Source organism: Bradysia coprophila, unplaced genomic scaffold (genome assembly GCF_014529535.1).
Source record: "Bradysia coprophila strain Holo2 unplaced genomic scaffold, BU_Bcop_v1 contig_138, whole genome shotgun sequence".
Classification (NCBI taxonomy): Eukaryota; Metazoa; Arthropoda; class Insecta; order Diptera; family Sciaridae; genus Bradysia; species Bradysia coprophila.
Window position 1 is genome coordinate 6,502,238 of NW_023503409.1, and position 27,499 is coordinate 6,529,736.

At 36.8% G+C, this 27,499-nt stretch overlaps 6 protein-coding genes and 2 long non-coding RNA genes across 12 annotated transcripts in view; 5 read left to right on the forward strand and 3 right to left on the reverse strand.

Moving 5' to 3' along the window:
- The window catches only part of LOC119073760 (proton-coupled amino acid transporter-like protein CG1139), a 13,516-nt gene extending 12,054 nt beyond the window's left edge, over nucleotides 1-1,462 (reverse strand). Inside the window, exon 1 of one of the 3 annotated variants that reach the window (XM_037179426.1) lies at nucleotides 1,334-1,462. The gene's annotated coding sequence lies outside the window, so the exon portion shown is untranslated. Of the gene's footprint in view, nucleotides 1-1,179 lie in introns of all 3 variants that reach the window. The other 2 variants (XM_037179422.1, XM_037179423.1) reach the window with 2 other exon arrangements.
- Nucleotides 1,384-26,640, reverse strand: LOC119073757 (glucose dehydrogenase [FAD, quinone]-like). Of its 3 annotated transcripts, XM_037179418.1 has the most exons (12): nucleotides 26,395-26,640; nucleotides 26,028-26,227; nucleotides 25,855-25,885; nucleotides 25,495-25,794; nucleotides 25,304-25,431; nucleotides 25,145-25,247; nucleotides 24,982-25,052; nucleotides 24,421-24,922; nucleotides 24,076-24,354; nucleotides 23,875-24,009; nucleotides 14,249-14,258; nucleotides 1,384-1,398 (listed from the first exon to the last, which is right to left on the reverse strand). In XM_037179418.1, exons 1-10 carry the CDS (start codon nucleotides 26,558-26,560, stop codon nucleotides 23,882-23,884), a joined length of 1,908 nt encoding a protein of 635 aa, XP_037035313.1. In that variant the 5' UTR covers nucleotides 26,561-26,640; the 3' UTR covers nucleotides 1,384-1,398; nucleotides 14,249-14,258; nucleotides 23,875-23,881. The 3 variants fall into 3 exon arrangements, with proteins under 3 accessions (XP_037035313.1, XP_037035314.1, XP_037035311.1); XM_037179419.1 differs by lacking the exons at nucleotides 1,384-1,398; nucleotides 14,249-14,258; nucleotides 26,395-26,640 and adding an exon at nucleotides 26,297-26,393 and having other exon boundaries at nucleotides 23,698-24,009; XM_037179416.1 differs by lacking the exons at nucleotides 1,384-1,398; nucleotides 14,249-14,258 and having other exon boundaries at nucleotides 23,699-24,009.
- Nucleotides 2,706-6,262, forward strand: LOC119073756 (aminopeptidase N-like). The gene is made up of 7 exons (XM_037179415.1): nucleotides 2,706-3,351; nucleotides 3,410-3,786; nucleotides 3,878-3,885; nucleotides 3,948-4,058; nucleotides 4,120-4,157; nucleotides 4,310-4,527; nucleotides 4,596-6,262. The coding sequence occupies exons 1-7, from the start codon at nucleotides 2,753-2,755 to the stop codon at nucleotides 6,245-6,247; spliced, it is 3,003 nt and encodes a 1,000-aa protein (XP_037035310.1). The 5' UTR covers nucleotides 2,706-2,752; the 3' UTR covers nucleotides 6,248-6,262.
- LOC119073764 lies at nucleotides 7,274-8,260 on the forward strand. The gene is made up of 3 exons (XR_005087085.1): nucleotides 7,274-7,604; nucleotides 7,799-8,037; nucleotides 8,096-8,260. It is a non-coding gene; the product is annotated as an uncharacterized LOC119073764 (long non-coding RNA).
- On the forward strand, nucleotides 8,282-10,316 carry LOC119073762 (nose resistant to fluoxetine protein 6-like). The gene is made up of 9 exons (XM_037179429.1): nucleotides 8,282-8,295; nucleotides 8,345-8,524; nucleotides 8,581-8,736; nucleotides 8,933-9,052; nucleotides 9,114-9,224; nucleotides 9,293-9,430; nucleotides 9,484-9,579; nucleotides 9,679-10,129; nucleotides 10,194-10,316. Exons 3-9 carry the CDS (start codon nucleotides 8,630-8,632, stop codon nucleotides 10,314-10,316), a joined length of 1,146 nt encoding a protein of 381 aa, XP_037035324.1. The 5' UTR covers nucleotides 8,282-8,295; nucleotides 8,345-8,524; nucleotides 8,581-8,629.
- LOC119073763 lies at nucleotides 11,512-12,039 on the forward strand. Its single transcript, XR_005087084.1, has 2 exons — nucleotides 11,512-11,554; nucleotides 11,722-12,039. It is a non-coding gene; the product is annotated as an uncharacterized LOC119073763 (long non-coding RNA).
- On the forward strand, nucleotides 14,491-17,396 carry LOC119073758 (nose resistant to fluoxetine protein 6-like). The gene is made up of 10 exons (XM_037179420.1): nucleotides 14,491-14,680; nucleotides 14,738-14,917; nucleotides 15,030-15,185; nucleotides 15,692-15,811; nucleotides 15,877-15,987; nucleotides 16,228-16,365; nucleotides 16,425-16,520; nucleotides 16,585-17,035; nucleotides 17,099-17,223; nucleotides 17,295-17,396. Exons 1-10 carry the CDS (start codon nucleotides 14,631-14,633, stop codon nucleotides 17,299-17,301), a joined length of 1,434 nt encoding a protein of 477 aa, XP_037035315.1. The 5' UTR covers nucleotides 14,491-14,630; the 3' UTR covers nucleotides 17,302-17,396.
- On the reverse strand, nucleotides 18,960-23,266 carry LOC119073761 (isocitrate dehydrogenase [NADP] cytoplasmic). Its single transcript, XM_037179428.1, has 5 exons — nucleotides 23,106-23,266; nucleotides 20,591-20,677; nucleotides 20,270-20,532; nucleotides 20,103-20,213; nucleotides 18,960-20,046 (listed from the first exon to the last, which is right to left on the reverse strand). The coding sequence occupies exons 2-5, from the start codon at nucleotides 20,656-20,658 to the stop codon at nucleotides 19,259-19,261; spliced, it is 1,230 nt and encodes a 409-aa protein (XP_037035323.1). The 5' UTR covers nucleotides 20,659-20,677; nucleotides 23,106-23,266; the 3' UTR covers nucleotides 18,960-19,258.
- Nucleotides 26,641-27,499: the final 859 nt, after the last annotated feature.

A 27,499-nucleotide genomic window follows, 5' to 3' on the forward strand; every position in this document is an offset into this window, starting at 1 on the left:
CATGGGAAAATTGTGTTTTATATTTCTTTGTACAAATTACTTAGAGTGTTGTGCGCCCATACAACCTATATTAAAATCAGATTTTCAATCAATAACAACCGCATATTGATAATGAAATTGCAAACACTTCAGTTTACTTTTCGATCACCCAAATATGCATACATATGATGAGTAGCCTCGTTTATTATTATTAATATTCAGAACGAACTTCTGTACCGAATCCGGCGAACCACATACAACACACTGGTATTAAACACAACACACTGCCGAGTGTAAGTTGTTTTTTATTTGTAGGAAATATATGTTATAATTAATACGACTGTATGGTTTTGACGGTTATATGGTTGATGAATTCCGGAGATAATGAGAGGGAGATAATGATGAATAAAAGTTTTTTTTTTAAACACAGAGTTATTAGTCTTGTAGTGCGTTTATATTGTCTGCAGAATGAATTTGTCCATAAAACATTTGTGGAGATTAGATCGTAGAATGTCTTGCTTCAAAAATTTAAAAAAATGTCGGGTTCGTATTATAATAGAGTTTTCCTGGCTTGAATTCGCTTAAAAATGTTGCAGTAGTAAAGCATTTGTGGGTAATCTTTAAATTAAATTCGTAATTCGACATCTAAGTTGAATGAACCTCGAATGGTTTTATAGTCTAGTGTCAGGGCCTATTGAAGACGAATTAAATTCCCAAAAATTCCCTAATAGATCGAAGTGCCTCCGTTGTATTTATGGCCTTTCATTTGTTTTTCTTTTATGTTTTTGATCTAAATCGCTTACATACGGATGGTATTTGAGAGAAATTAAAATTCACGAATTTTCATAAATTAAATTCCTCTAAAATAGGCCCTGCCAAACGTAAATATAACAAATTTCATGTCCGACAAAAATTTAATGAAAATATAAATTTCTAATTATTATCGACTGCACTTTCGACAATCGCGTTACATTGTAAATTTACGTTTTATATTGGTTACACACCACTTAACTTCCTTCGAAAAATATTTACTTTCCCTCGTATTTTGGCAAAACGCAATATTCACAAGAGCATTGAACAAAATTCCAAGCCATAACATTCGAAAAGAATTAAATTTTCATTCAAACTAAATTTGGAATGATTAAGTAACAGGATTTAAATCGCGAAAGTTGATAAGGCGATATTGATATTATCATCGACTTACCGTCAGGCGTCCTTACTAAAATAATTTCACTGAAAAACTTCACCTCCAATACTGTCCGTTTTGTAAAAACAATTTTACTCTTCCACAACTGTAAACAATTTTCAAACACGAAACCGGCCTCTTCTTTTTCGCAATTCAGTTCATTATTACCATTAGTATTAATATGGGATTATTTCCGGATTTATTTATTTATTAAACTACAGCAACACACGTTCAACACACACAAAAAATCGTAGTTTTCGTGCTGTCGATGGTATCAACCCAAATATACTGAAGGAACGTGAATGATGCGCAGAAACAAGAAGAAAACTTTTGTTTCTGTTTCTGTATAGTAAAACGTATCGTTGATTCCCCTTCATGAATGCCTTGTAGTCCAGTCAACATTTAATAATAAAATCATTTGAGGGACTCATGATAGGCAAAATATTTTAATGTTTAGGAAAACGGGCTAATTAAATAAGTCCTCGAGGCATGTATATAAAACGTAAGTCCATCCCGTCATTGATCGACATTGAATGCAGAGATCAAATGTGAAGAAAAATGTCTTTAATGCATTAAGGTCGCTGGACTATTTGTTTCAATACTTTTCATTCTAGGAACTGTGAAGCATAACGACATCTCATGAGTTGTTACATGTATTAAGGAAATATCGGCAAGTTTCCGTTAAAAGTGTGTGTCTCGGATAACATTATGTTTGAATTTGAAATGAGAAAATGTTTTAGGCCGAAAGCACACGATCAATTTTGCGTTGATGGGATCGACAGTTATGCTGCGTTTAAGCGTTTTCTATTGTTTAGTTTAGCCTGTGGTGAATATCGAATTATAGTGGAAAACGCAGCATAATTGTCGATTCCATAAACGCAAAATTGCTCGTGTACTTTCGCCTTAAAGAATTTCGCGATATTTTATTGAAAATATTTCGGGTCATTTAAATACTATCATCTCAAATCACAAGCACTACTGGTAAATGTGCGACTCTTATTTTTTTACATCATGAGTGGTTTAATTTGGGTGCGAAATGAGGTAAGAATTAAAGAAGTTGAGCTGAGATAAACCGGGGTAAAATGTTAATGTGTAACCTTCAGCTAAAGTTACTGAGGAACTAATTCTACAGACTTCGCAGTCACGAAATAATTTACATATCGCCAACAAGGAGGTATGTACTCTTTTCTCTTTATTAACTAACCAATGATTTTATCCAGTGATTAATCAAAATTTAATGACTATCCAGTGGTAAATTAAAGTGTTTACCCCCTCGATCACCGACACCAACAGACCAGCAGTACGTCATTGATTTTCAGAATGCCAGACTAGAGTAATGACCATAACATATTAATCTGATCTGATAATAAGTTGGTCAAATCCAAAAATAAAGCCTCAAAACCCAAAGTTTATTGATTTATTTGTTTTTGCATCATCAAAAACAACGAGCTAATCAATTGGTCATAAATATAAGTGTGTTACTTATCGGTGGCCATTTGTTTTTATATTGCTGCGAAATTCCAACATAAATTTGGAACACTCACCGAATTCTCTTGTAGTATAAGCGCGAATTTCAGACGAAATAGAATGTGGTTTAAGTTACTGTTAATTGTGAGTGTAACGATTTGTGCTTCTGCAGGCTCAAATCCGAAACGACAGTTATTCAAACATGGATCGAGTGAATACTTAAATCCGGAAGACAAACTTTTTGAAACGGCCGAAGTTCAACCATTCGTTGATCCAGTTGATGGAATCAGTTATCGATTGCCTAATGACACTACTCCACTTAGATATGATGTATGGCTCTCAACAGCCATTCATGAGGGAAATTTCACTTTCGACGGTAGAGTGAGAATACAAATTCAAATAATTGTGAATACACCGAACATCACCTTACACACTCGTCAACTAACCATCACTGGTGTCACACTTCTTGACGCTGAACAAGCACCGATCGAAGAAAATGTTGCTTATGGCCGTCGTGAGGTTCAAGAGTTTTTGGATATTCAACCAAGTCAGTCGTTGGTCAGTGGTACGATTTACTGGGTGGAAATTACCTACTTTGGAACGTTGAGGACTGACGATGCCGGTTTCTATCGATCTTCATATACGAACTCGGCTGGAGAACGAGTTTGGCTGGCTACAACCCAATTCGAATCCACGGATGCTCGACACGCCTTTCCATGGTAAGGAAGTAACATTTTGACTGCTACAGAGATTGCAAACATTTCGATTTTGATTCAGTTACGACGAGCCAGCAATTCGGGCCACATATTCAATCGAAATCCGTCACGATGCAAGTTACAATGCCATTTCGAATACACCAGTTATAACCAGAACGCCAGAAGATGGAACAAACTTCGTTACAACGAGATTTGAAGAGATCATTTCGGTACACAGCTATCTGATCGCATTCAAAGTTTCCGATTTCGAATTCGTCGAAGATTCCACACGAAATGTACCGCACAGAATCTACGCCAGGCCGCAGTCCATCGCAAGTGGTCATGGTGATTTTGCATTAAGCATTGCGGCAGATTTGTTGGAAGGATTCGAACAACATCTCGGAGTAAATTATTCGTTGCCAAAGATGGACCAGGCGGCGATTCCGGATTTTGCAGCAGGTTTGTCATCCGACTTAATTTTTCAGAATTACAAATGATATAGTCTGAATTACACATTTAATCCCAAATCGCCCTTTTTACATTTCTGCAGGTGCTATGGTTTGTATTAGACAGTCGAATCCTCTTGGTATCCTTTTTTAACAGACTCTTAATTAACTCAGGAAAATTGGGGACTAGTCACATACCAGGAACAGTACTTATTATACGTTCCGGAAACAGCACGTACAGTAGACGAAGAAAACATCATCGCCGTCATGAGCCACGAATTTGCGGTAAGTAGACTGATATTGAAATCCATTTTAGACAACGAATTTTATTGAGCTCTTTTTTAAGCATCAATGGTTCGGAAATCTGGTTGCGCCCAGGTGGTGGTAAGTGCATAAAAGTTAAATAAATAGTTTGGACGAGGGACGAGCAGTATGATGAGATTTAAATATCAAAACTTTAAGTTCATAAATACTTGCTTTCATTGAAGCGGAGCAACCGGCCTCTCAACGTTGTTTAAACAATTTATCTCCTGCAGGAATTATCTGTGGCTGAATGAAGGCTTCGCTACATTGTACGAAAATTTTTTGACAAACGAAGTCTTTCCTGGAGAGCGCTGGGATGATATGTTCTACACTGATACGGTCATTCCCGTTATGGAATACGATACCAATGTTAATATCCGGCCCATGACCTACTACGTAGAAAGTCCGTCCAACATTGATCGCTTATTTGACAGCGTTGCTTACAGCAAATGTGAGGCCATACTATATGAGACGAGCTCAAAGTCGTTCAATTTTTTGGTTAATAACTTTGTGTTGCAGCTGGATCTGTACTCCGAATGTTCCAACACGCCTTGGGTAAAGAAACGTGGACGAAAGGACTTGGGTATTACCTGACAGATAGAGCTTACGATTCAGCAATATCGGACGATCTGTATGACGCTTTACAACGCGCACACAGTGAAGATAACCCGGGCTACAACTTGAATGTGTCTAGAGTAATCCGTTCATGGGAAACGCAGTCGGGATATCCATACGTCAATATTTCGCAAGTAGTGTTGGATGACCTAATCGTAACCACTTACACCCAGAATAGATTTTTGTATGCTGACCGTACGGAACGAAACTGCTATGACATTCCGCTCACTATTGTCGATATGTTCAATCGAGATTTTGAAAACAGTCGACCGTATTTCTGGTACACATGCTACTTCAATCGCGATTCCTACGAAATTAGAACGAAGAAGAGTCCGTTATGGGAACCATCGTGGGTGGTTTCCAACACTCAACGTATGGGCTACTATCGTGTCAACTACGACCTGAACTTATGGCGACTGTTGACGGAACAACTAAATTCCCCCGGATTCGATGAGATTCATGTTTTAAATCGTGCTGGAACAATAGACGATGCCTATCAATTTGCACGCTCTGGTCTGCGAAATTACGATTTACTCTTAGGCTTACTCAACTACCTGGAACGAGAAACCGATTACATTCCATGGGCAGTAGCTAATAGAGTTAACACACCGTTGAATCGCTACATAACTGGCACTTCAACCCACCGAGCGTACCAAGCATTCAATCAGAAAAATGTTGAGCGTCTCTTTGATGAATTGGGAGTGAAGGCGATCGCTGATGAGCCAAGAGTTAACCGATATGCTAGACACATTGCCATAAATATCGCTTGTCAGGCGCAACTACCCCAGTGTTTAACACAGACTAACGAGGAGCTTGAAGCCTGGCTCTTCGACAATGTGGCCATACATAATGACTTGGTACCATACATTTACTGCAATGGAATCCGAATCGCTGACGGAGACACTGTTACAGCTATGATTGAAAGATTAACATCATCTGACGTTCAGTCCAGTCGAAATGCAATAATAACTGGACTTGGATGTATTCAAGATTCCGACTTATTGGAATCATTCTTTGCCCTTGCTATTTTGCCATCTTCGCCATTCACCACAGCTGAACGAAGTCGAATATTAACATCGGCAGTTAATAACGGCGAAGAATCCATTAACTCAATGATCCAATTTCTGCAACGGGAATTCAGGGCAATTGCTGACTATGGACTGGTATCTACAATCTGCTCAAACATTGCGTCTCGCATTCACAACGAAGATTTGCAAGAAGATTTCTTCGAAGTGTTGACCACTCTGGAAACAGGCGGTTTTATCTCCGCTGCTCAAGCTAACAATTACAGAGCCTCATCGTACGGTCTGTTGACCTGGCAACAAGCAAACATGAGATACATTGAAGATTTCTTTGACGAGGAAGAATGTCCATTGGCTTGTCGAGAACTCATCGATGCTATTGAACGTCCATTCCTTGTAAAGGCAAAAAGATTGGAGAACAAAATCTCTGCACAAAATAAGAGATTGGCTAAGCAGGATGAGATCATCGCCAAATACGAACAAAGATTGATGTCAATTGAGAAGCAGATGCAAGAAATTCGAAACGAGCAATAAACGTTTTAAGAATTCCAATTTTGTTTGTAGTTCAAATTTTCCTGCTTCTGTACTTCTTTCTGCTTAGACCTAAGTCCGAAAAACGTCGATCACACGATCATCTGTTGTCGATAATGACTTCAGAAACAAACGACAAGTTCTCATTAATGTGGTCTTTTGCAGCAAAGATCAATATTTAAAAAATGAAGTAATAGATTTGGAAAACTTCAGTTGCAGTATGGATTCATTTACTTCATGTTCCCATATGCACATTCGTAGAATAGTAAAAACATCATTCCAACCGTCATGTTATATGCAAAGCGTGTAGTATAGCTCCCTAGCTCCAAGAATCTGGAATGATTACATTCTATGATAGTGCTATAGTCATATGTTGCACGACAAACAGTTATTACCTACAAATAAGTTCACAAATTGAAATCGATTTTTAGTAGTTTTCTCTGTCAGCAAGACTACAACATCTGAACCTACTAAGCCTACTCAAGGCCTACAACTGAGCCTACTCCAAAAATACGTTGTATCTACCGCTACGGTCTTGTGCACGATAAATCTTAAATCTTACTCTTGCAGCAAATATGTCTTAAGTTAGGTATGACCATTGACCATCTATAATCTCAGTTCGAGTAAAAGCCATTGTTCGAATGTAATATTAACCTTGTAATGCTAATTTTGCATCGAAAATCTATGTTACGTTCCGTAACCATTATTATCAACACGTTTACTACATCCTTTTTAACTGATAATGCATGGTATTTTCGTTGAAAAACATATAATTTCGACTTATAATATTAGTGATGCACAAAACGACCATAAAATGATAAATTTGTAATTATGGGACCGTTTACAAATTTCATAAAACAAAAATTAGAATGGTTCAGAGAAAATGTCTGAGATTTAATGATGTGACCTTCTTGCTTTATGGAATTAATGAACGGTCTCTAAGTTACCAAATTTTTCGTTCAGAAACAATGAGAAAATGAGAAAAGGTAGCACGAGCAATTGTTATTTGTATCGTTGAGTTTAGTTTAGCGTTGACAATGGAAGATCAGAAATTAATCAAGAATAGATTGGTATAACCGAGACAAAAATTTGATGAATATGATACGTTACTACCCTTCAAATAAGTGGTTTGTAATACTTCTTGCATTACTCGTGAGCGGTGCAAATGTGCTCTGTGGTGAAGTGTCTCAACTTGTATTGGAAGAAAGTGAAATTGACGGCAGTTTGTCAGAGAATATTGTTTTGTATGGAATAATTTCCGAATTGGCTGAACGAAATTCAAATGTAAGCACAACATGTGCAGCTGATCTAACAAATATCCTTAGAAGTATCAACAAGGAGGATATGTGGGCTGTTAAGGGTGTGTATACTTTAGTCATACTTAATGCCGCTTAATCCAGACAGCTATTGTTGACTTGAAATATTTAAATTTACCTGGTCTTATGTAAAGTGGCTTCTGTATCCTGTTGAAGTAAATAGTCTAAAAGAGTTGAACGTGTCGAAGGGTAAAATCGGAGCGAAAATAAACATTGGACTAACCTCTTGAATTTACAGTAATGGATGCATCTGGAACGTATAGAGGATCTTTCGTTTGGGGACAGAATGCATGGATTGGTTCAAAACAGAGCTGTGATTTCCTGAATGAAGTCCCAAAATTCACAATATCACCGGACGTTCCCAAACTAATGGACAAACATCTGATATCCACAATATCACCAATGGAAATGGATTTCAAAATGATTTTTCTCATTATAGTCAGCCCATACAAAGTTGATCCAATAATTAATCTAAGAGTAAGTTAGTTCCGTTAATGACACGGTGAATGGGAATTTGTATGTTTGTCGTCTACAGACAGCAAACACTCACCGATTGGGTTTATGTCTACCAAAATCCTGTTCCAATCAAGACGTTGAACGTTTGTCGAAAAGTTTTTTTTCTCGGCCAAAACTTAAATTTCAAAAAGTTTATAACGCAACAATCGATGTTATCAACGTGAGAAACATGGACATCCACAACTTTTTAGACCGTCCCGAAGTTAGTGGAATATTTTTGTAAGTGAAATTCACTTTGGCATGACGGTCACACTAATCATTTTTCCAGTGCCATTTGTATCGTCATAGCATTGGTGGTAATTTTTAGTTTTGCAAGCTCTCTTGCTGTTAGTCCAAACTATGAGGGACTGAAACGTTTCCTCAAATGTTTTTCGATTTATAACAACGTCACTTCAATCTATAACACAAATTCATCAGCAAACAGTATCAATTCAATAAACGGCATAAGGTGACTTGCATTCAATCGTCATTCAGACGAAAATGTTGAAGGTCTAAAATTTACAGATCGTTGATATGCCTGTGGGTATTGCTCATCCATTGCGGTTTCTTTACTATGTACGCCTATGATAATCTGCCTGCACTAATGGCTTCTTTGGAACGTATTGCATTTCAACCGATTTTCGCCATCGTATTCTACGTCGATGTATTTTTTGTGTTAAGGTGAGTAGTGAAAAGATACTGTTGCTTCAACTTATGTACAGTAACCTAGGTACTCAATCACTGTACTGGAAAAGACGATTTTTTTAATTTGAAGATCCAGGTTGATCTCAACGTTCCTAAAGTTTCGTTTTAAATTATTTCAAATTTCATTCCCTTACTTGCATATCGTTTATCATCGAAAATCATTTTACTTCAGTGCATTGCTTTTGGTGTATAACTTCCTCAAAGATGAACGAACATTGACTGAAGTCAGAAGCAACAGTTGCATTGGAAATGTGAAACTATTCTTCAAGAAAATCATTCATCGTTACATAAGGTAACAGAACCTTTGCCCATTTACACGTTGATTCAACAAATTATTTTACAATTTTGGGCAGACTTACACCGGCCTTTATTTTCACTGCTGGAGTGGGTCACATATTGTCTATTTATATACAAGAATCTTCGAGTTTTTACATCGATGAATCGTTTGATGCTTATTGTACACCGTAATGTGACAAATTGCTTTTCTTCATTTTATTTTTAAAACTGAATTTTTTGTGTGTGTTTGCCACAGTTCGGCGTTTTGGAATAGTGTGTCTTACATACACAATTTTGTTGAGGTGAAAGATATTTGCATATCATGGTCATGGTACCTAGCCTGTGACATGCAATTTTATGTATTCATTCTGTTCATTCTGTTCGTATACGCCAGGTTAGTAATCCAATTTATAGAGACCCAAGCAAAAATTAAACAATTATTTTCAGGAAACCAACATTTGGAGTAACCATATTTCTTGCACTATTAGCAGTTCTCACAACAATTGAAATTTACCTAAATGTGGATATGAATGTACTACCCAGGTCAGTTCATAAGATCAATATTGAGTCAAAGCTGAACTCAGACTTCTCCATAACTGAAATTGTTACAGTCATCACAGAGAGTTCACTTTCTTATTTCAGATTAGACTCAATATTCTACCATCTCTTTGACTTCTACAGTCAACCATGGAATCGCATGCATCCATATTTAGCGGGTTGCACTGTGGGTTACGCCATGTTCCAAATAAAAGACAAAAAATATCCAAAAAATTGGTACACAACAGTTTCCTATTGGACTGTAACCGGGACGATCATGATCGGAACACTTTTCCTCACATCGTTTAAAGAAACTCCAGCTTTCAATTTTGCGGTGGCTTTGTCTGTCGGACGTTATGCAATGGGTTTATTTGCTGGTTCGTGGGTTGTCATGTGCCATATTGGATATGGTGGCATTGTAAATACAATTTTATCGAGCCGATTTTTCGTACATCTCAACAAAGTATCGTACATTATGTACCTGATACATCCCATACTCATCTTGCTCTTAAATAGTACGCAAGAATCTAGTCCCCATTTTGATGTACCGAGCTTAGTAAGTGAAAGTTTTGCCAATTTTCCGCCTGTTCAAAAAAGTTAAACAATTTTGAACATTTCAGACGACAACTGCATTCGGCGTTATGCTGCTCAGCTATGTTGCGGCCGTTATTATCTCACCAGTTTTTGAGTTGCCCTTTCAAAAACTGTCCGATGAATACGTTATGAAGAAACCGAAAACGTAACGTTTTTGCTGAGTTGATTTATTATGGGATAGAATTAAGATGTTAGCACGAATTTAAACTTGGAATTACATAAATAGAGACAGGTCTCTAGTTTTAAAGGGCATTTCACACTCTTGCATACACATTCAGGCTACATGATAACGTAGAATTTCGCGAAAAGATACTACGAACGGTCCTCCACAATTGTTCAAAGCTCAGTACAGGCTTGGAATTAGAGGATTGCAATAAAAATTATGAAAATCTGAATCTAATTTTTTTCCTGCAACTTGGGAAAAGTCAGCATTTTATCGCAATTTTCATTAACTGCTAAGTTATTTAAGAGTCCAGTCAGTCAAACTGCCACAAACAGATGTATTTTTTATTGAAAGCTAACATATTGGCGGTTGCCTTACATTTTCAAATAAGATTTTTGTTTAAAGAAGTCAACGAAAATAATCAAAAATTCAGTATTTGAAGAACGCCGCGTAATGTCGGCTTTTCAACTAAGCATCCATTCCTCTTAAGAGGCACCGGTACGTAGCTAAAATTGTAGCCTTCATTTGTGTGCCTCATATTTCATTTTTGATGATATAATTCCATCAGAATCCTTTTTCAAAAATGTACGACCGCAATTCCGACCACGAATGCGTTAGCTTTCAACATAAAATAGATTTGGTTGTAGTCGTTTGACCAGCAGACTGAGAATAGTGGGCAGTTTAACGAAATTTTCATAAACTTCTCACGTTTCTCAGAGCCGGTCAAACTGCTATAACACATTTTTTGTTGAAAGCTACCACATTCTTGGTCGGTATTGCGATCGTACATTTTTCAAAAAGGATTCTGATGGAAAGATATCATCAAAAGTAAACTAAAATACAGTATTTAAAAATCGACCTAATGTATGCTTTTCGGCAAAGCACCGATGCCGATTTACTCTTTTGAAAATGAATTCTGGTGGAAGGATATCATAAAAAATGAAATACGAGACACGCAAATGTAGGCTACAATTTTAGCTAAGCACCGTTTCCTCTTAAGAACGTTTTATTAGATCATAACGATTTCTTTGCTTGTTAAAATAACAAACTTTTCTGATAAGATTGATTTCCTAATAATGACGAAGAATTCTCGACCTGAATTGAAATGCAATTGAAAAGCAGAGGATTTGCATTTTGTGCATCAGTTAAAATCTCAGACTAGACTATCACATTCGCACGTTGTATTGGCGATACAGACGAAATAAAAAAGTAACTACACCGAAGGTATGTGAACCAACAAGACCTTTAGTCTCCAGTATTATTCAAACTTTTGCGTATCATTGTTATGTGGGATAGTCTACAATGAAATCTTTCAGCATTGCTATTGCTGCGATACTGTATCTAGCATCCACTTTATTTTGTTTTATACGTCCAGTCGAGGAGTCTTTTAGCTACTGGGCAGCTCCCGTTTTGTTTGGACCAGTATGTAATGGTGTGGCTGTCCTCGGTCATAAAGGATATAATCGATATTACAGCGTAACGGTGTTAGGGAATGCCGGTACACTTGTTTGTTGCGAGGCAAGAGGCTACGATGGAAAGCAGAAGGAGAAATTGTACTCTGTTGGTTGTGATCACTCTAGTTTAGGCGTTGCGGGTCCATGGGGAAATGTTGCAGCATATGAAGGAGTTAAGTGTAGAGGGGTCCCTCTGGTTCCATGTTATTAGTAAATTAATTTGTTTTGATAAAATTAAAATTGTTTTTTGTGGGATGTGTATGTCATTCAAAGCAAATAGAAACAACAGAGATAAAGAAATCACAATTAAGTCATTATAAGTTATAAAGGTCAAGTCAGTATGTCAAGGCATTTGTAATTTCAAGCTTTTCTACTTTAACAACCCTAAGAAACTCAATAATAACTACTAGAACGTAACCGTGTCCAAATAGCTTATCTCAGCATGAATCAAATATGCGATAAATAAGAAACTAACTTTTTACAAAAATAATTTATCATCAAAAATCTTGAGGTATGCTAAAATACTCGTCACTCACCTTACACGGATTTTACCATTACATTCATAATACATTCATAAAGTTATATACGACGTTGTTTTTGATAAAAGCTGTCCGTAGCTTAACTTCATATATTTGTTTTGTTGTTGTTGTTGTTTTGGCGTGGTCCAGTTGAACCGTGTTCAGCCAGTTCTTTCCTGTTAATTTCTCACATTAGAAATCAAGCCCCGCTTCTTGATAAAACTTTACAATCGCGCGATATCGAACCAAATCAACTGACTCCAATAGTTCTGTCAACGTAGTACATCGTTCTATATTTGTTTTTAATAATGACGAATGAACTGACCAAACTGAATGAGGTGTGTCGTCATAAAACATTATAGAGTGAAGTTGCATACGTCACACCCAGAGCTTATGAATGAGACATAACTTTAGTAGCCACAATACATTCTATTGCATCAGGTACTTTTAAACCACCAAACATAAACTGGTAGACAAATGAAGAAATTATTAATCGAAACTAACAATCCCAATAGTGAAGGTTACGCTTTTTTTGCCTCTTTTGTACTCAAACATTTTTTTTCTTCATATAAGTATTTCAAATACAACATCTTGACTGGCATGGACCCATGAAAACAAAACGAACATTAGTATAAAATTGTCTTACGAAGAGATTGGTATAACCGAAATCAAAATTTCATCGAAACCATTTTTTATTTCCTATTCAAATATGTGGCTATTAAAGTGTCTTGTGATTATTGTGTGTGGTTTGAATGTACTCTGCGGTGAAGTGTCTCAAAATGTATTGGAAGAAAGTGAAATTGACGGCAGTTTGGCGGAGAATATTGTTTTATATGGAATAATTTCCGAATTAGCTGAACAAAATCCGAATGTAAGTGCAACATGTGTAGCTGATCTGACAAATATCCTCAGAAGTATCAACAAGAAGGATATGTGGGCTGTAAAAGGTGAGTAATTTAGTATATGCTACGGGGTTCATATACAAAAAAAAAACTTGCCGATGCCCAATGCGATGAGGTTGCAATATTCAGTAAAGTAGTTTTCACACTGTTGGGTTGTTCCACGACATGCATAACGTCTTGGTTGTTCATAAACTCAAATATATACTAGAGAATGAACACAAAACAGTTAAACTAATCCTATCAATATTAGTTGTACTGTTTGTAGATGAGCAGATCATGATTGTTAGTCCGTAAACCAACTTTTTTTTTGTTTATCAAGATTCCGAACTGTAATTCAGTCCTTGCAAAGATCACTGTTTTTAAGCTCAAAGTTTAAAATAATCCGAAGTTATAGGATAAAAAAACGAAAAGATAATGTAACGAGTCAGCCGACCACTTACGGTTTAAGGTTCCATCTAAATTTCATTAACCATCGACGTCGCTCATCACTATCAATCGAGAGAAATAACAATAATAACAGAATTTCGAATCATTTCGGTGTACTGGTGGGTGGATCATTAATTACTCAATTCATTTCATAATATCGGTAACTGTACGCGAAATACGTGGGATACCGATATTGGCCACAGATAACTCGATTTTCGATGTTTCTAATATGATAATTTCATATCTTTTCTACGTGAGTTAAAGAAAAGGCTTCACGTGTCTTAATAATCGATGAAGCTCACGGAGTAATTAGCAAAGAAAAGCTTTTTGTCTTTACACACTCGGACTTTGTATTGAATTTGTAACGATTATGGGCTGCTTTTTCAATTTTTAAGACACCTAGCACTGCAACTACAGCTTGCTTTTACTGACTTTGCCCTAATATCTGTCAGAATCTTGAACTTTCCTTTCAACTAACTCGTTAACAAACAAGTAAAACTATCCCAGGGTAACATACCAAAATACCTAAAATTTTAGCAATGGATGCATCTGGCACTTATAGAGGATCTTTCGTTTGGGGAGACAATGCATGGATTGGTTCAAGACAGAGCTGTGATTTCCTGAATAAAGCGCCAAAATTCACAATATCACCGGACGTTCCCAAACTAATGGACAAACATCTGATATCCACAATATCGCCAATGGAAATGGATTTCAAAATGATTTTTCTGATTATAGTCAGCCCATACAAAGTTGATCCAATAATTAACTTACAGGTAAGTTGGTTCCGCTTATGCCACCAACCATCGTAGGTATATTGAATGGAGATTTGTATGTTTGTCGTCTACAGACAGCAAACACTCACCGATTGGGTTTATGTCTACCGAAATCGTGTTCCAATGAAGACATTGAACGTTTGTCGAAAAGTTTCTTTTCTCGGCCAAAACTTAAATTTCAAAAAGTTTATAACTCAACGATCGAAGTTATTAACGTGAGGAGCATGGACATCCAGAACTTTTTAGACCGGCCCGAAGTTAGTGGAATATTTTTGTAAGTGAAATTTCACCTTAAGATGGACTCCAGAGAACTAATCATTTTTCAATGCAGTGCCATTTGTATCGTCATAGCATTGGTGGTAACATTTAGTTTTGCCAACTCTGTTGTTGAAAGGACAAATTGGGATGGACTGAAATCTTTCCTCAAATGCTTCTCGATTTATGACAGCGTGGTTTCAATTTACAACACAAATTCATCACCAAACAGTATCAATTCAATAAACGGAATAAGGTAACTTGCATCTTTGTTCAGTTGATCTTCATAGCAGCTCTCACATTTTTGTGTTGAGTCGGTGCTAGATGGCTTCAACGTGATCATTAATTCTAGAATTGAAACTTTAAAGGTCGTTGATATGTCTGTGGGTATTGCTCATCCATTGTGGTTATTTTACGATGTACGCCTATGATAATCTTCCCGCACTAATGGCCACTTTAGAACGTATCGAGATTCAACCGATTTTTGCCATCGTGTTCTACGTCGATGTGTTTTTTGTTTTAAGGTAATGTAAAAAATCAGTTCTGCGTCATCCTTGCTACAATATCTCACTGTCTTGTCTTTGTGTGAACGTGATATCTCAATATAATATTTGTGCTTGCCTTGTCATAAATCACTCGGAAAGAAATCGTTTACCATCTTGATGTTTATTGATCGCCTAATTTTACTCTTAGTAGATTCAATTAAAAACCTATTTTGAAAGCGAACTTTCATACGTCGATTCATCTGTTATCGATAACTACGACAAAAATAATGACAAGCTCTGGTTAATATGGTGTTTTATATAGGAAAATGCATGTAAAAAAATTGAAGTACAAGATTTGAAATCAAACGATTAAAAATAATTTGATTGATGGAAGTAGTAGACAATATGTTCAACATTATGAGTCGAAATTATATAAAAATTGGAATTCCCAAGCAGAGAAAAATTAGGAATATTGAAACTACCTGACCATTTTATTCCTTTCCTTACTTGTGTAACTCTTATATACGAAAATAATTTTACCTTAGCGCATTGCTTTTGGTTTATAACTTCCTGAAGGACGAACGTACGTTAACTGAAGTCAGGAACAACACTAACATTGGAAACGCCAAACTATTCGTCAAGAAAATCATTCACCGATACATAAGGTACAGTAGAACTTTTGTATTTGTTTAAGATTGGATTTGATTTATTTCTTCCATAATTCGGTCAGACTCACCCCCGCCTTTATCTTCACTGTCGGATTGGGACACATATTGTCCGTTTATATACAACAGTCTACGAGTTTCCACATTGATGAAACGTTCGACGCTTATTGCCCGCAGTAATGTGACAAATTTTTACATTTTGTTTTACAGTCAGCGACTTTGCAATAGCGCCGTATTTCGTCTCAGCTGTTTTTCAGCTGATCCACTCATACAGACAACTATGGATTTATGTCTTTAAACAAACGGTTCGTATGAGTGGATCAGCTGAAAACCATCCGAAACAGAATACATCACTAATTTGAAAGTCGCCGACTGTAATTTGAATTTTTCATTTATTTTTTATGTTTTTTTACTAGAAATGCTTTGTGGAACAGTGTGTTTTACATTCACAATTTGTTTGAAGTCAAGGATATGTGCTTGGCCTGGTCGTGGTATCTAGCATGTGATATGCAATTTTATATCATCATTCTGTTCATTCTATTTGTATACGCCAGGTGAGCCGTTTTTGATTCGATTTTCAAAATCCATTTATGTGAAACAATTGCGTTTTCAGGAATCCAGCAACTGCAAAGGTCATGTTTGTTGCGCTATGTGCAGTTCTGACATCAGTTCTCATTTACTTAGATGTGGATATGAATGTGCTACCTAGGTCGGTTCCCTGAATTCAGCATTCTTTACTGCTGTATTACAACGTCTGAACTTTCATCTTTCAGATTAGACTCAATATTTGACCATCTCGATGAGTTTTACATTGAACCATGGAATCGAATGCATCCATATTTAGCCGGTTGTACTGTAGGGTACATAATGTTCCAAATAAAAGGAAAAAAGTTTTCAGAAAATCGGTACATAACCCTTTCCTATTGGACCGTAACGGCTGCGACAATAGTTGGATCACTATTCCTCACATCGTTTAAAGAATCTACAGCCCTTAATTTTGCGTTGGCTTTGTCTGTCGGGCGTTATGTTATGGGCGTATTTGCTGGCTCGTGGGTTGTCATGTGCCATATTGGATATGGTGGCATTGTAAATACAATTTTATCCAGCCGATTTTTCGTACATCTCAACAAAGTTTCGTACATTATGTATCTGATACATCCCATACTGATCTTGTTCTTTAATAGTACGCAAGAATCTAGTCCTCATTTTGATTTACCGAGTTTAGTAAGTGAAAGATTTGGAAATTTACCGACTGTTCAAGGAGTTAAACAATTTTGAACCTTGCAGGCTCTATCTATCTTTGGTATTATGTTGCTGAGCTATGTTGCTGCCGTCATTCTGTCACCGATTTTTGAGTTACCATTTCAAAAGCTGTCCGACGAATACGTAATGAAGAAATCGAAAACGAAAAAGTAATCCAGAATTGGATTTTTGATTATTTTATTTAATTAATTTTATTTTGTAATCTGATTGTGTGTTCTAGGCATTAAAATAACCGATTCTCCATCGTAAGCGAATAGATTAAACTTCTGATGGAACGGTGTGGAAACGGAACGGACTTCTAAAATTCCTGTCTATGTTTTGTCAATGCTCTCTCATTGTTTTGTTGATTTTAATAAATTTGTTACGGAGATCGTTACTTTTTATATGTACATTTTCAAGCAAAGTCTATGGGGTGGAGAGTCAACTTATGATTATCAAGACTTACGTCAACTTATAATCATGAATGAAAATCTCAATCCACCTCTAAGGTTAGGAACATTGAAAAATCGAGAAAATGGCCATCGAAATCCATTTTGTTGACACATTGGTTTTAATCGTAATAAAAGAACTAGATTTCTGTCTGGTACTTCTTTTGTTTCACGTATATCAAGCTTATTATAGATATTTCTTTAAGATTAACCTATTACAGACGGCAAGCATATGACCAGTATTATTATCGGGTTTATTACTTCCATAGATCAAAGTATTTTTAATCGGTTGATTTCAAATCTTGTACTTCAATTTTGTTAACATGCATTTTATTATATAAAGGACCATATTACCCAGAGCTTGTCAGTCTAGTTCAATATGTCCCCTCAATAACTCATCGTCCACCAAATAAATTTGCTCCGCAGGCACTCGAAGTAAATCTAATCTCTTCTCATTTACATATTTTCTTTGTTCGTGCACAAAATCCGTTATATCACAGATGTTCGCAATGTATTCCGATAAGAAAATATCCAGCACACTCCCACGTATACCAATTTGAATGGCACGTCGTTCTAACTTCTCCCCAAATGGATCATGATCGGGATCCCATTGCAGTCTTACATCTATGACCGATTTATCGCCTGCATGATTCTTCTGCGCAAAATCTTTTTTCGAGGTCGAAACGGATTTCTTCAGTACCTCATTAAAGTGGTGCCTTCTCACTGTCACAGCTAGGATCCGTTCTTGGTTCGGTTTGGTAGCCCACCCAGATCGGTACATCATCCAGCAGAAATTCGGTTTCAACCAAGTCATTCTTGTCGTGCTAAAATCGGGACATCCTTTGAATGTTTGGTGAGACACGGCATAGCTTGCAATAGTATCGTTGTAGGCTTGGTAAAGAATTATGGTATCGTCTTGCGTATTCATGTTTGGAGAATACAGAATTACTTTTCCTTTTACTGGCCAAGACATTTCAACTGTTTTGTACGACTCGGTTCGGAACGGAAGATCCATGTCCTATTTTAAACTTATTGTGAACGTGGTAAGTATCTGCAATTAATTAGGAAACAAATAATTTGTTTAGAAGAGAAGGTAAAGCAGACAAAAGAATTTTCTAATTTAAATTAATAAGGGAGCCGTGGCACCTTAGGAATTGAGATTAGATTGAATAAAGAAGGCACCAAAGTTAATTATCTTGAACATTTACTTCTTAAACGGCAAAAGAATTAGGACAACATGTAGCAAGTGTTTAGATAGTGAGTACGAGTAGAGCTTCAGATATTAAAACGACCGGGGTATACTCGTCAATTTTTAAGTGGAAACCAGTCCAATATCTTCCGAATGTTAACATGAACTTATCACGTACTACAGCAGAACCATGTGGAAGTACTCGACCAATTAAAGATATTTTTTGTAGATTTGCGATAAAGAAAGATTAACGCCGGCAAAAAAATGGTTTGTTTCATACAAATACTTTTTATTCATAAAATCGAGCTACGCCTCGTGGTACACTCATTAAAATCATTAGATAATGTCGAAAAAAAAATTGTCAGATAACCCGTTGAATTGCTTTCGTCAGCAATTCAATTAACATCCACCGATTGAACAGAAAGAATGAAAAACGTGGAAACAATCGCATGATTTAATCATCAAAACGTAATCGAAATCTCTTTGTGACATTCAACAGCCACTTCAAATTAAATTTATAAAAAAAAAATTAAAAATAGAAAATCACAATCGACTTGACACAGGCAGTCAGGCCAGAGCTTTTCTCAAATTCTCAGCCAATTTATCCATAAATGCGAACGTTTCCAAGTAGTCACCCTTCGTGACATTGTTCATTCCCTTAACGCAAATGGCAAGATCCTTTGTCATGAAACCAGATTCAATGGTGTTGATGCAAACCGCTTCCAAGGTCTCGGCGAATTTCTTCAACGCATCGTTGTTGTCCAACTGTGCTCGATGGAGTAATCCACGAGTCCATGCGAATATGGAAGCGATCGGATTCGTTGAGGTTTCTTTGCCTTGCTGGTGGAAACGATAATGACGCGTAACAGTACCATGCGCTGCCTCTGCTTCGACCGTTTTGCCATCGGGACAAATCAACACAGATGTCATAAGACCCAATGAACCGTATCCCTGAGCGACGGAATCTGATTGCACGTCACCATCGTAATTTTTGCATGCCCATACAAAGCCACCTTCGGATTTCATGGCATAGGCAACCATATCATCGATTAATCGATGTTCGTACCAAATGCCGGCTGCTTCGTATTGCTGTTTGTAGTCCTTGTTGTAAATTTCTTCGAAAATATCCTTGAATCGTCCGTCATACTTCTTCAGGATGGTGTTCTTCGTTGACAAATACAGTGGATATTTACGGCCCAACGCGTACTTGAACGAAGAATGGGCGAAATCAACAATTGATTCGTCAGTGTTAAACATTCCTAAGGCAACGCCAGCACCCTTGTACTGATTAACGATATGACTGATTTCTGGTCCGCCATTTTCCGGTACAAATCTCAATTCCAACGTACCAGCGCCTGATAAACAAAATCGGTAAAATTCAATCGCTCGTCAATTCATATCAGAAAATTACCGGGAACGATGAAATCTGTAGCTTTATATTGATCAGCATGAGCGTGACGTCCAATAATAATTGGCTTGTCCCATCCAGTTACCAACCGAGGAACATTTTTGCAAATGATCGCTGCAATCAATTTCTTTCGGTCACACAAAAATTGACAACAAAGTGTTAGATCTCACCTTCTCGGAACACAGTGCCTCCCAAAATGTTACGAATCGTTCCATTGGGAGACTTCCACATTTGTTTCAAATTGAATTCCTTAACACGCGCTTCATCGGGAGTGATTGTTGCACATTTGATGCCAACGTTGTACTTCTTGACCGCCTCGGCACAATCAATAGTGACTTGATCGTTGGTTTGGTCACGATGCTCGATTCCTAAATCGTAGACGTGCAATTCGATATCGAGGAACGGTAGGATTAGTTTCTCTTTGATAAGGTCCCTGGAAACAACGATAATTAACACCAGCATGCAACATTTTTATCAAGTCTAGACCATACCAAATAATACGGGTCATTTCATCTCCCAAAATATCTACGACGGGTCCGGCTTTAATCTTTGCGGCCATGTTAATAAATTTCTGTTATCTGGAAAGTGTGCGGTACGTTAATAATGTTGATTGTCGCAAATGGAATTTTTTTAATTAAATTATTATTTCTACGTCATCGGTGTGTCTGTTGTAATTTGGGTGATTTATTTTCGGTAAGAATTGAGCTTGATACAAAGTATCACATATAAATTGTCCGAGATATAGGACAGTAGACAGAAGATATTGAGTGGCTGAGTTGATAATATTTTCTCTTACGTAATTTGTCTGTGTGGTTCATCGAGTGAATATTGGACTTTAAATTGGTCATTTCATTGATAAATTTTGCTAATCTTCGTAATGCTTTGCGGCTTTTTGTTGCAAAAACTCCCCTTCATTGAATAAGTGGACTGTCCTTGTAAAGTAGGAAGATGGTTCGATGTTTAATCGCGCAACATATTTTTATCGCATGTTCTTCCTATCTAATCATTTTGTCAAAAACTGTGGTGTGATATCAGCAATTGAACAAAAATGTTGCGGTATCTTGAACTATAGTCGAACTCTAGTTGAAATGGGTGAGAACTCTGTGCAAATGGCAGAGATCCTGCACGTTATAGCTTTATACAAAAAGTTCGAAATTGTAAGTAACGTTATCGTTTTGATTTCTTTTTTGTTTTTCGTTACAATTCGAAACGTTGCCCTCTCGGTAACGTTACAACTCTATTTCTAAAATCGTTCAGTATGCTGATACCGTAATCTTGACATAAAGTTATACAAATGACGTTTTTGATGTCCATTACGAATCGTAACTGTACCTTTTTGGCTCTGAGAGTTTCCAACTTTTTTTTCCATTACTTCTGTGGACTTGCAGCACAAAAGTACTGGGTTCATTTATATGTGGAACGATAGTGGGTGAGGCCAGCTACAACACCCCATACTCAGTTTCGTGGAATATCGAAGCTGCAGAGAAGGCGGACTTTCCGAACATTCACTACATTTTTAGTCGTAACTCTCGTGGATCTACTCGCACCAAGCGGTGCGTATACTCTACCTGTAGGTCTTTCCAAGGCCGACATTCGCACAACATTACAATAATTTAAAATCATTTTTTCTTAAGTTACTGTTGAAAAACTGTTTTCGGTACCCTTTGACATGTCTTCACTTTTGAACGCTTTTCACAGAAAACAATTTCTTTTTAGAAAAAGTGAAAGATACGTGTTCCCTAGAATTGAAAGACGAATCTAACGAGCTATCACTCATTAAAATCAGAGACCGCTTGTTCCCCAATCACCTGAAGATTTGGCGATATCACTCTTAATGTATTTCGATGAAGAAAACATCAACTATATGCAAACTATCACAAATTTTGTGCTGCTGAAATAGTACCTGAGACCGGTTTGTTAATCTCTGAATATCATACGATAGAACTGAATATATAAGCGATCTGTGGGTTGATCAAAGCAGTATAACAGCCATAGAAGCGGATAAATTAATCATAAACTGTAAACGTAAAACGAAGACATAACTGTGCACTAAGTGCTGCGGTTACCATTTTGATAATAAACTAAAACCACTTATGACCAAACTTATTTTTTTGTTAAGTCTGATAACAATTTCTGGATTTTTCGACAGATAAAGTACATATACTGACAATGACAAAGCAGGTCTGGTGCGACTTTTATTCATTAAACAGAATTAAATTGACTTTGAACCTTTGCTATTATGCATAAAAAATGTTTCTTTTTTTATTGTTGATGAACATCCAATTTGAATTTAGTTGGATTTTTTTTCCTTTCGTATATACATACATACGATTTTGTATATCTCTTTTTTTCTTGTAGAAAAACCGTTCGTTCCTCAGTAATACACAGTTAATGTGTAAGGTTTCTCTTTTATATAACAACTCCCAATGTATCGAATGAACAAAATAAAATAGAAATCCGTCAGTCACCGCTCGACTCGTTTATGTTTATAAACTTCAATGTAGTAAATAAATTAATCAAAATTGTCCGTCTCGTAGCATTTGTCGGAAAATCGGTTAGTTTTCCGAGCTGACAACTGATTGTATTTACACAACAAAAATCAAAGAAATCATACGATCTTTCATCACTTATATTTATACTACAGAGAATATGGAACGCAGAAAAATATGTACACGGCATATACGTCACCGCTGTTTCAGAAAAATTTACCTACTCTCGTCCGATATTATACATAACGAGAAAACGACTTACAAAATTGCGAAAAAAAAATGGAACATTTTGTAATGATCACTTCCAATACTCTCTCTAGCATCCAAACTCTCTCAAAAAATCGACTTAGGGGGGAAAATAAGTTTGAGAAACGCTGATTTTTAATATGGCTTAAACACAACAACAACAACACGAGCGAACAAAGTAGCAGTGATTCATAAACGTATCTACCACCTTAATAATTGTAGTTTGGTTGCTAGGGAGGGTATTGTCACTTCATATTAGACCTTTTCTCACCTTATATTGTCGAGAAAGAAAAATTTTAAAAATTTGTACGACACGTCACAGACACTTAACTACCCCCTTTATAAAAGAATAATTCGAAAGTGAGTAAATATGTGCGATGCTGACTTTCCAAAAGCCGGTTAGTAACTAAATTATGAAATCGTTGAATCGCTGGTATACGAATTTTTGGTGTCTCAGCCAAACAAAATTTATAGAGGCAAGTCTCTCTCATCGACGTTTATGCTCACCATATGAACGGTACTATAATCTAAAATGTACTATACTCGCGACCATATCATTTGATTATGGTGTGTATGGTGTATGATTGGAGTGTATTTTGCTGGAGTAATTGGTACATTGTCGGCACGACCATACATTCAAACTTTTTTTGGACTCGATTGAGAGAACCTTTCTACGATTTTTGTTTTACTTTTAAGATTTTAGTATAGTTGGGGGGTGAGGGCCTGCGAATATGTGATCATGTTTTTGTAGGGGTATACTGACTTTCTTTGACAAAAGTTGACATTGGCACTACTACAGGCAAAAAAGAACAATTTGTCTCATATAGTTAACTCAAAGATTTATTTAAAAAAAAATCCAAAACAAATAGTCCAGTCCCTTTTTTGTCAATCCGCTCGCTTTATGTGTTTCGAGCTTTCCAGTTGTCATATATGATTCTGAATGAAAAGTTGAAGAAGAAATTTTCCTTTTCGAAAATGAACTTTTTCAGTAAATTTTTGGCAAACACAAGGGTCTGGAGTAATAAAATCAAATGCAAATCGATATATCTAAAGTTCTTCACGATCGGGCATATCACTATCTTTTTCGTCGTTTTTATTTCCGTGTTTCTCTTTGATGAGGTCCGCTCCTAGCTCACCGATCATAATGCATGCTGCGTTCGTATTAGCCGAAACAACTGTGCCATGCAACGTTAATTTTAAATTACGGTAAGAAATCAATCAATCAACGAAAAATAACAGACCTTCTGGCATAACCGATGCATCCATAACTCTAAGGTTCTCCACTCCAATGACTTGTAATTCTGAATTCAATACCGCATCTTTATCACCTGTCGCTCCCATCGCACATGTTCCCGAATAATGCCATATGCTTTGGGTGAATTGGCGTGCATAACATTCATAATAAGCATCTGATTTTATTGCGTGCTTCTCACAACCGGGAAATGGTGTTTCGAGCAGACGTGCATCGAATGCTTGGAACGTTTTTGAATTTTCAATAAAATTTACGATGAATTTTATGCCTGAAAGGAAATGACAATTTTAGTAGTTCACGTAGACATTCAGGGTCAGCGAAGCTCATGACTAACTTTCTGCAAACGTCTTCAAGTCAGACTCATCGTCATAATATTTGGGGTCAATCAGCGGATGTTCTGTCGGGTCGGCGCTCTTCAATAGAATCTCTCCTCTTGTAACTGGTCTGTTAAGGATTGAAAGGACATGAAATGAATCCTTTCCCCTCGCCTTTTCGTAGTATTTTGGAAGGACGTTGGGCTTGTAGTTGAATGCTTTCTCAAAGTTTTTGATAAGAGTGTCACTGGCGGCATAATTAGTGGTGATATGTTGAATATCCGGCCAATGTTTTTCACCTAACTGAACAGCACGCTGTGATGAAATAAATCCAGAAGCGTCACTACCAACTGTGTTCAGAACTCCTTTTCCTCTTAACCAAAAGTTCAGGAACATCGACAGTGTTAGATCTCTGTCTGGATGATATGATACGGTGTCATTCATTACAAATGGGCCAACAAATGCGCCGATATGATCTTGTAGATTTTGTCCCACTCCAGGTAAATCCAATTTGACATCGATCTGTTGGATTCAGTCCAATTAGAATTTTCAATAAGAGAAAGAAAATCAACCAAAATTACGTTCAGAGACTGCAAATGTTTCTTGGGGCCAATACCAGATTGCATCAAGATTTTTGGTGAATTGATAGCTCCTTTGTAAAATAGAAATATTCAAAGTGGTGTTCATGATCAATGATGCAGGTCCTAACGACCGGGCTTAAAAAATGAGTCTAAATTCCCCCACCTGCACTAATGACCACTTCCTTCTTTGCATAAGCGACTTTCGTCTTTCCGTGCCTACTGTATTCCACTCCAATGACCTTCTTCGTTCCTTCTTCGAACAAAACCTTCAGAAGTAATTCCACATGACTCGACATTTCGGTTAATTTCTTCGGCTTCTTACCTTATGAGCCAAAGAAAACTTGTGAATCGTTAGGTTTTCTCGAGTGCCTCTAATTGGATTTAGGAACGCCTGATTAGTCCCCATCCTAAAACCATTGCTTTGAAAAGTGTTCTGAATCACAGCAAAACCTTTGGAATGAAATAAGAACATTCAGATTCAATCACTCGACTCCTGGCCAATGTACTTGTTACCTTGTGGAAACTGTGCATTGTAATCGATCTCTGGAAATCCGTATTCCTTGGCTGCTTTCAGGACATAATCCGCCAAGCCTTTATAGTCCGCATATCTCACGGTTAAAGGTCCATTCTTCGCGTGATACACACTAGTCTCCTCATCCAGTTCGTCTTGGCATTCAAAATTCTCAGATTTCTTGAAATATGGCAAAACGTTTTCGTATCGCCAGCGATTGTCTCCCGTTATTTTAGCCCAATTATTATAGTCCTCTGGATGTCCCCGAGCGTACATCATATAATTCAAATTGCTGCTTCCACCTAATTGATCGAAATTTGTTAGAGAAACTAATTAATTCGGGAGGGTATGATGTCACTAACCCAAACCAATTCCTCTGTGCCAATTGCACGCCTAAATAGTTAGAAAATTGTTAATTTTTAACAGTGCAAAACATTGTTCGATACACTGTCGAGTTTCAGTACTCTACTTAGAGTACCACTCATGCTTAAAGTGCGTTGGTTTTTATGATCTTTTGCTTAGCAAGTGCACTGACCTGATTGTTCATCGCCAAACATGCATGTTTTTGCGGAACAGTTTGGAAATTCCATTGAACTTCTGGTTGAGTCAACATGAATAGTGCATTGTTAGGTGTAAACGTTCCAAAGTACGGCTCTCCTCCAGCCTCCAACAATAACACTTTATACTTTTCTGACAATCGATTGGCGACAACGGAACCCGTGGATCCTGCTCCAACTTAAATTTACATGTTTAATTAATCGAACAAATAGATATGTTGGGTGCGACTACTGATACTTTGATTACACTTTGCTATCAATATTCAAGCAGACCTGTCTCATTCTGATATTTATGGCACCAGAGATAATGAAATTCTTTAAAAAAAAGAAAAGAAAATAAATTACCAACAATGAAGTCAAACGTATTTTCATGGTCGTAAATGGATTCCTTAATTTGATCTCCCAAACGATCCAGTCTCACATGCAAAAAAATTAGTGGTCCAACCAAAAAGACTGAGGCGTAAAGTATGCACGAAAAGAAATACTGAAAATAGCCGGTTTGAAGAGCCATATTCTTCGGCGATAACTTTAACGGAAAAAAAAATATCAAGCGAACACTGCCAATGCAATAAGCGAACTGACGGCAATTTGGAATTTAAATCCTTATCTTATCCATAAGCACTTCAAAATATACAGATAAACCAGAAGAAAATATTTTCGGTAGCATGGTCAGGCACGCGTTACCCTTTGTTGACGCAAACATAACATAATTATACATACATGCTTGCTACAAGAAGAAATGTTACAGAAAAAGATGGACATCAAGTGATAAAGCTGCAGGCAGACGAGTAATCTAAAGTGCTCATTGTAACAGTCCATGAATGGTTATTTTTGACATCGAGTATAAAGTACTTATATTAGCCTCTAGCAACGCCACATATGAGTACTCTAAATAGGATACTGAAACTGGACAGTGTATTGAACAAATTTTGGCACTGTAAAAAATTCGGCAGTTATTGCCATTAATAGCACTTTTGCTTGAAGTGCGTTGCCTCTAGATATGTAGTAAGGCCGTGTGTCCTAATGCACATCGTGAGCCTAATAAAGTACGTTGCCCCAAGACCGGGACTGTGACAGCTCTTTGTTAAAATGTCGAACACAATTTTCGAAGTAATACTTCACGTGAAGTTAGCTGATGTTCGGAATATCAAAATGTCAAGTTGTCAATTAAATCAAAAATTTATTTTGTTGTGCTATCGGCCGAAATTAGATACTGACCATGAAACTTTGAAAGAACGAGATAATTTGTGGACTGGACAGTAATTAAAATCTTTGCCAAATTTTGAGAAAACTGTGTGATAAAAATAAAACCGTCGGTCGTCAAAAAACAAAATGAAAAAATGTAATCAGAAATAGTGAAACCACTTGGAAACTAAAGCCTACAAACTATTGCTAATAATAAAGGAATCGGACAAAAGACATCCAAATTTGATTCAGTTGTATTCAACAT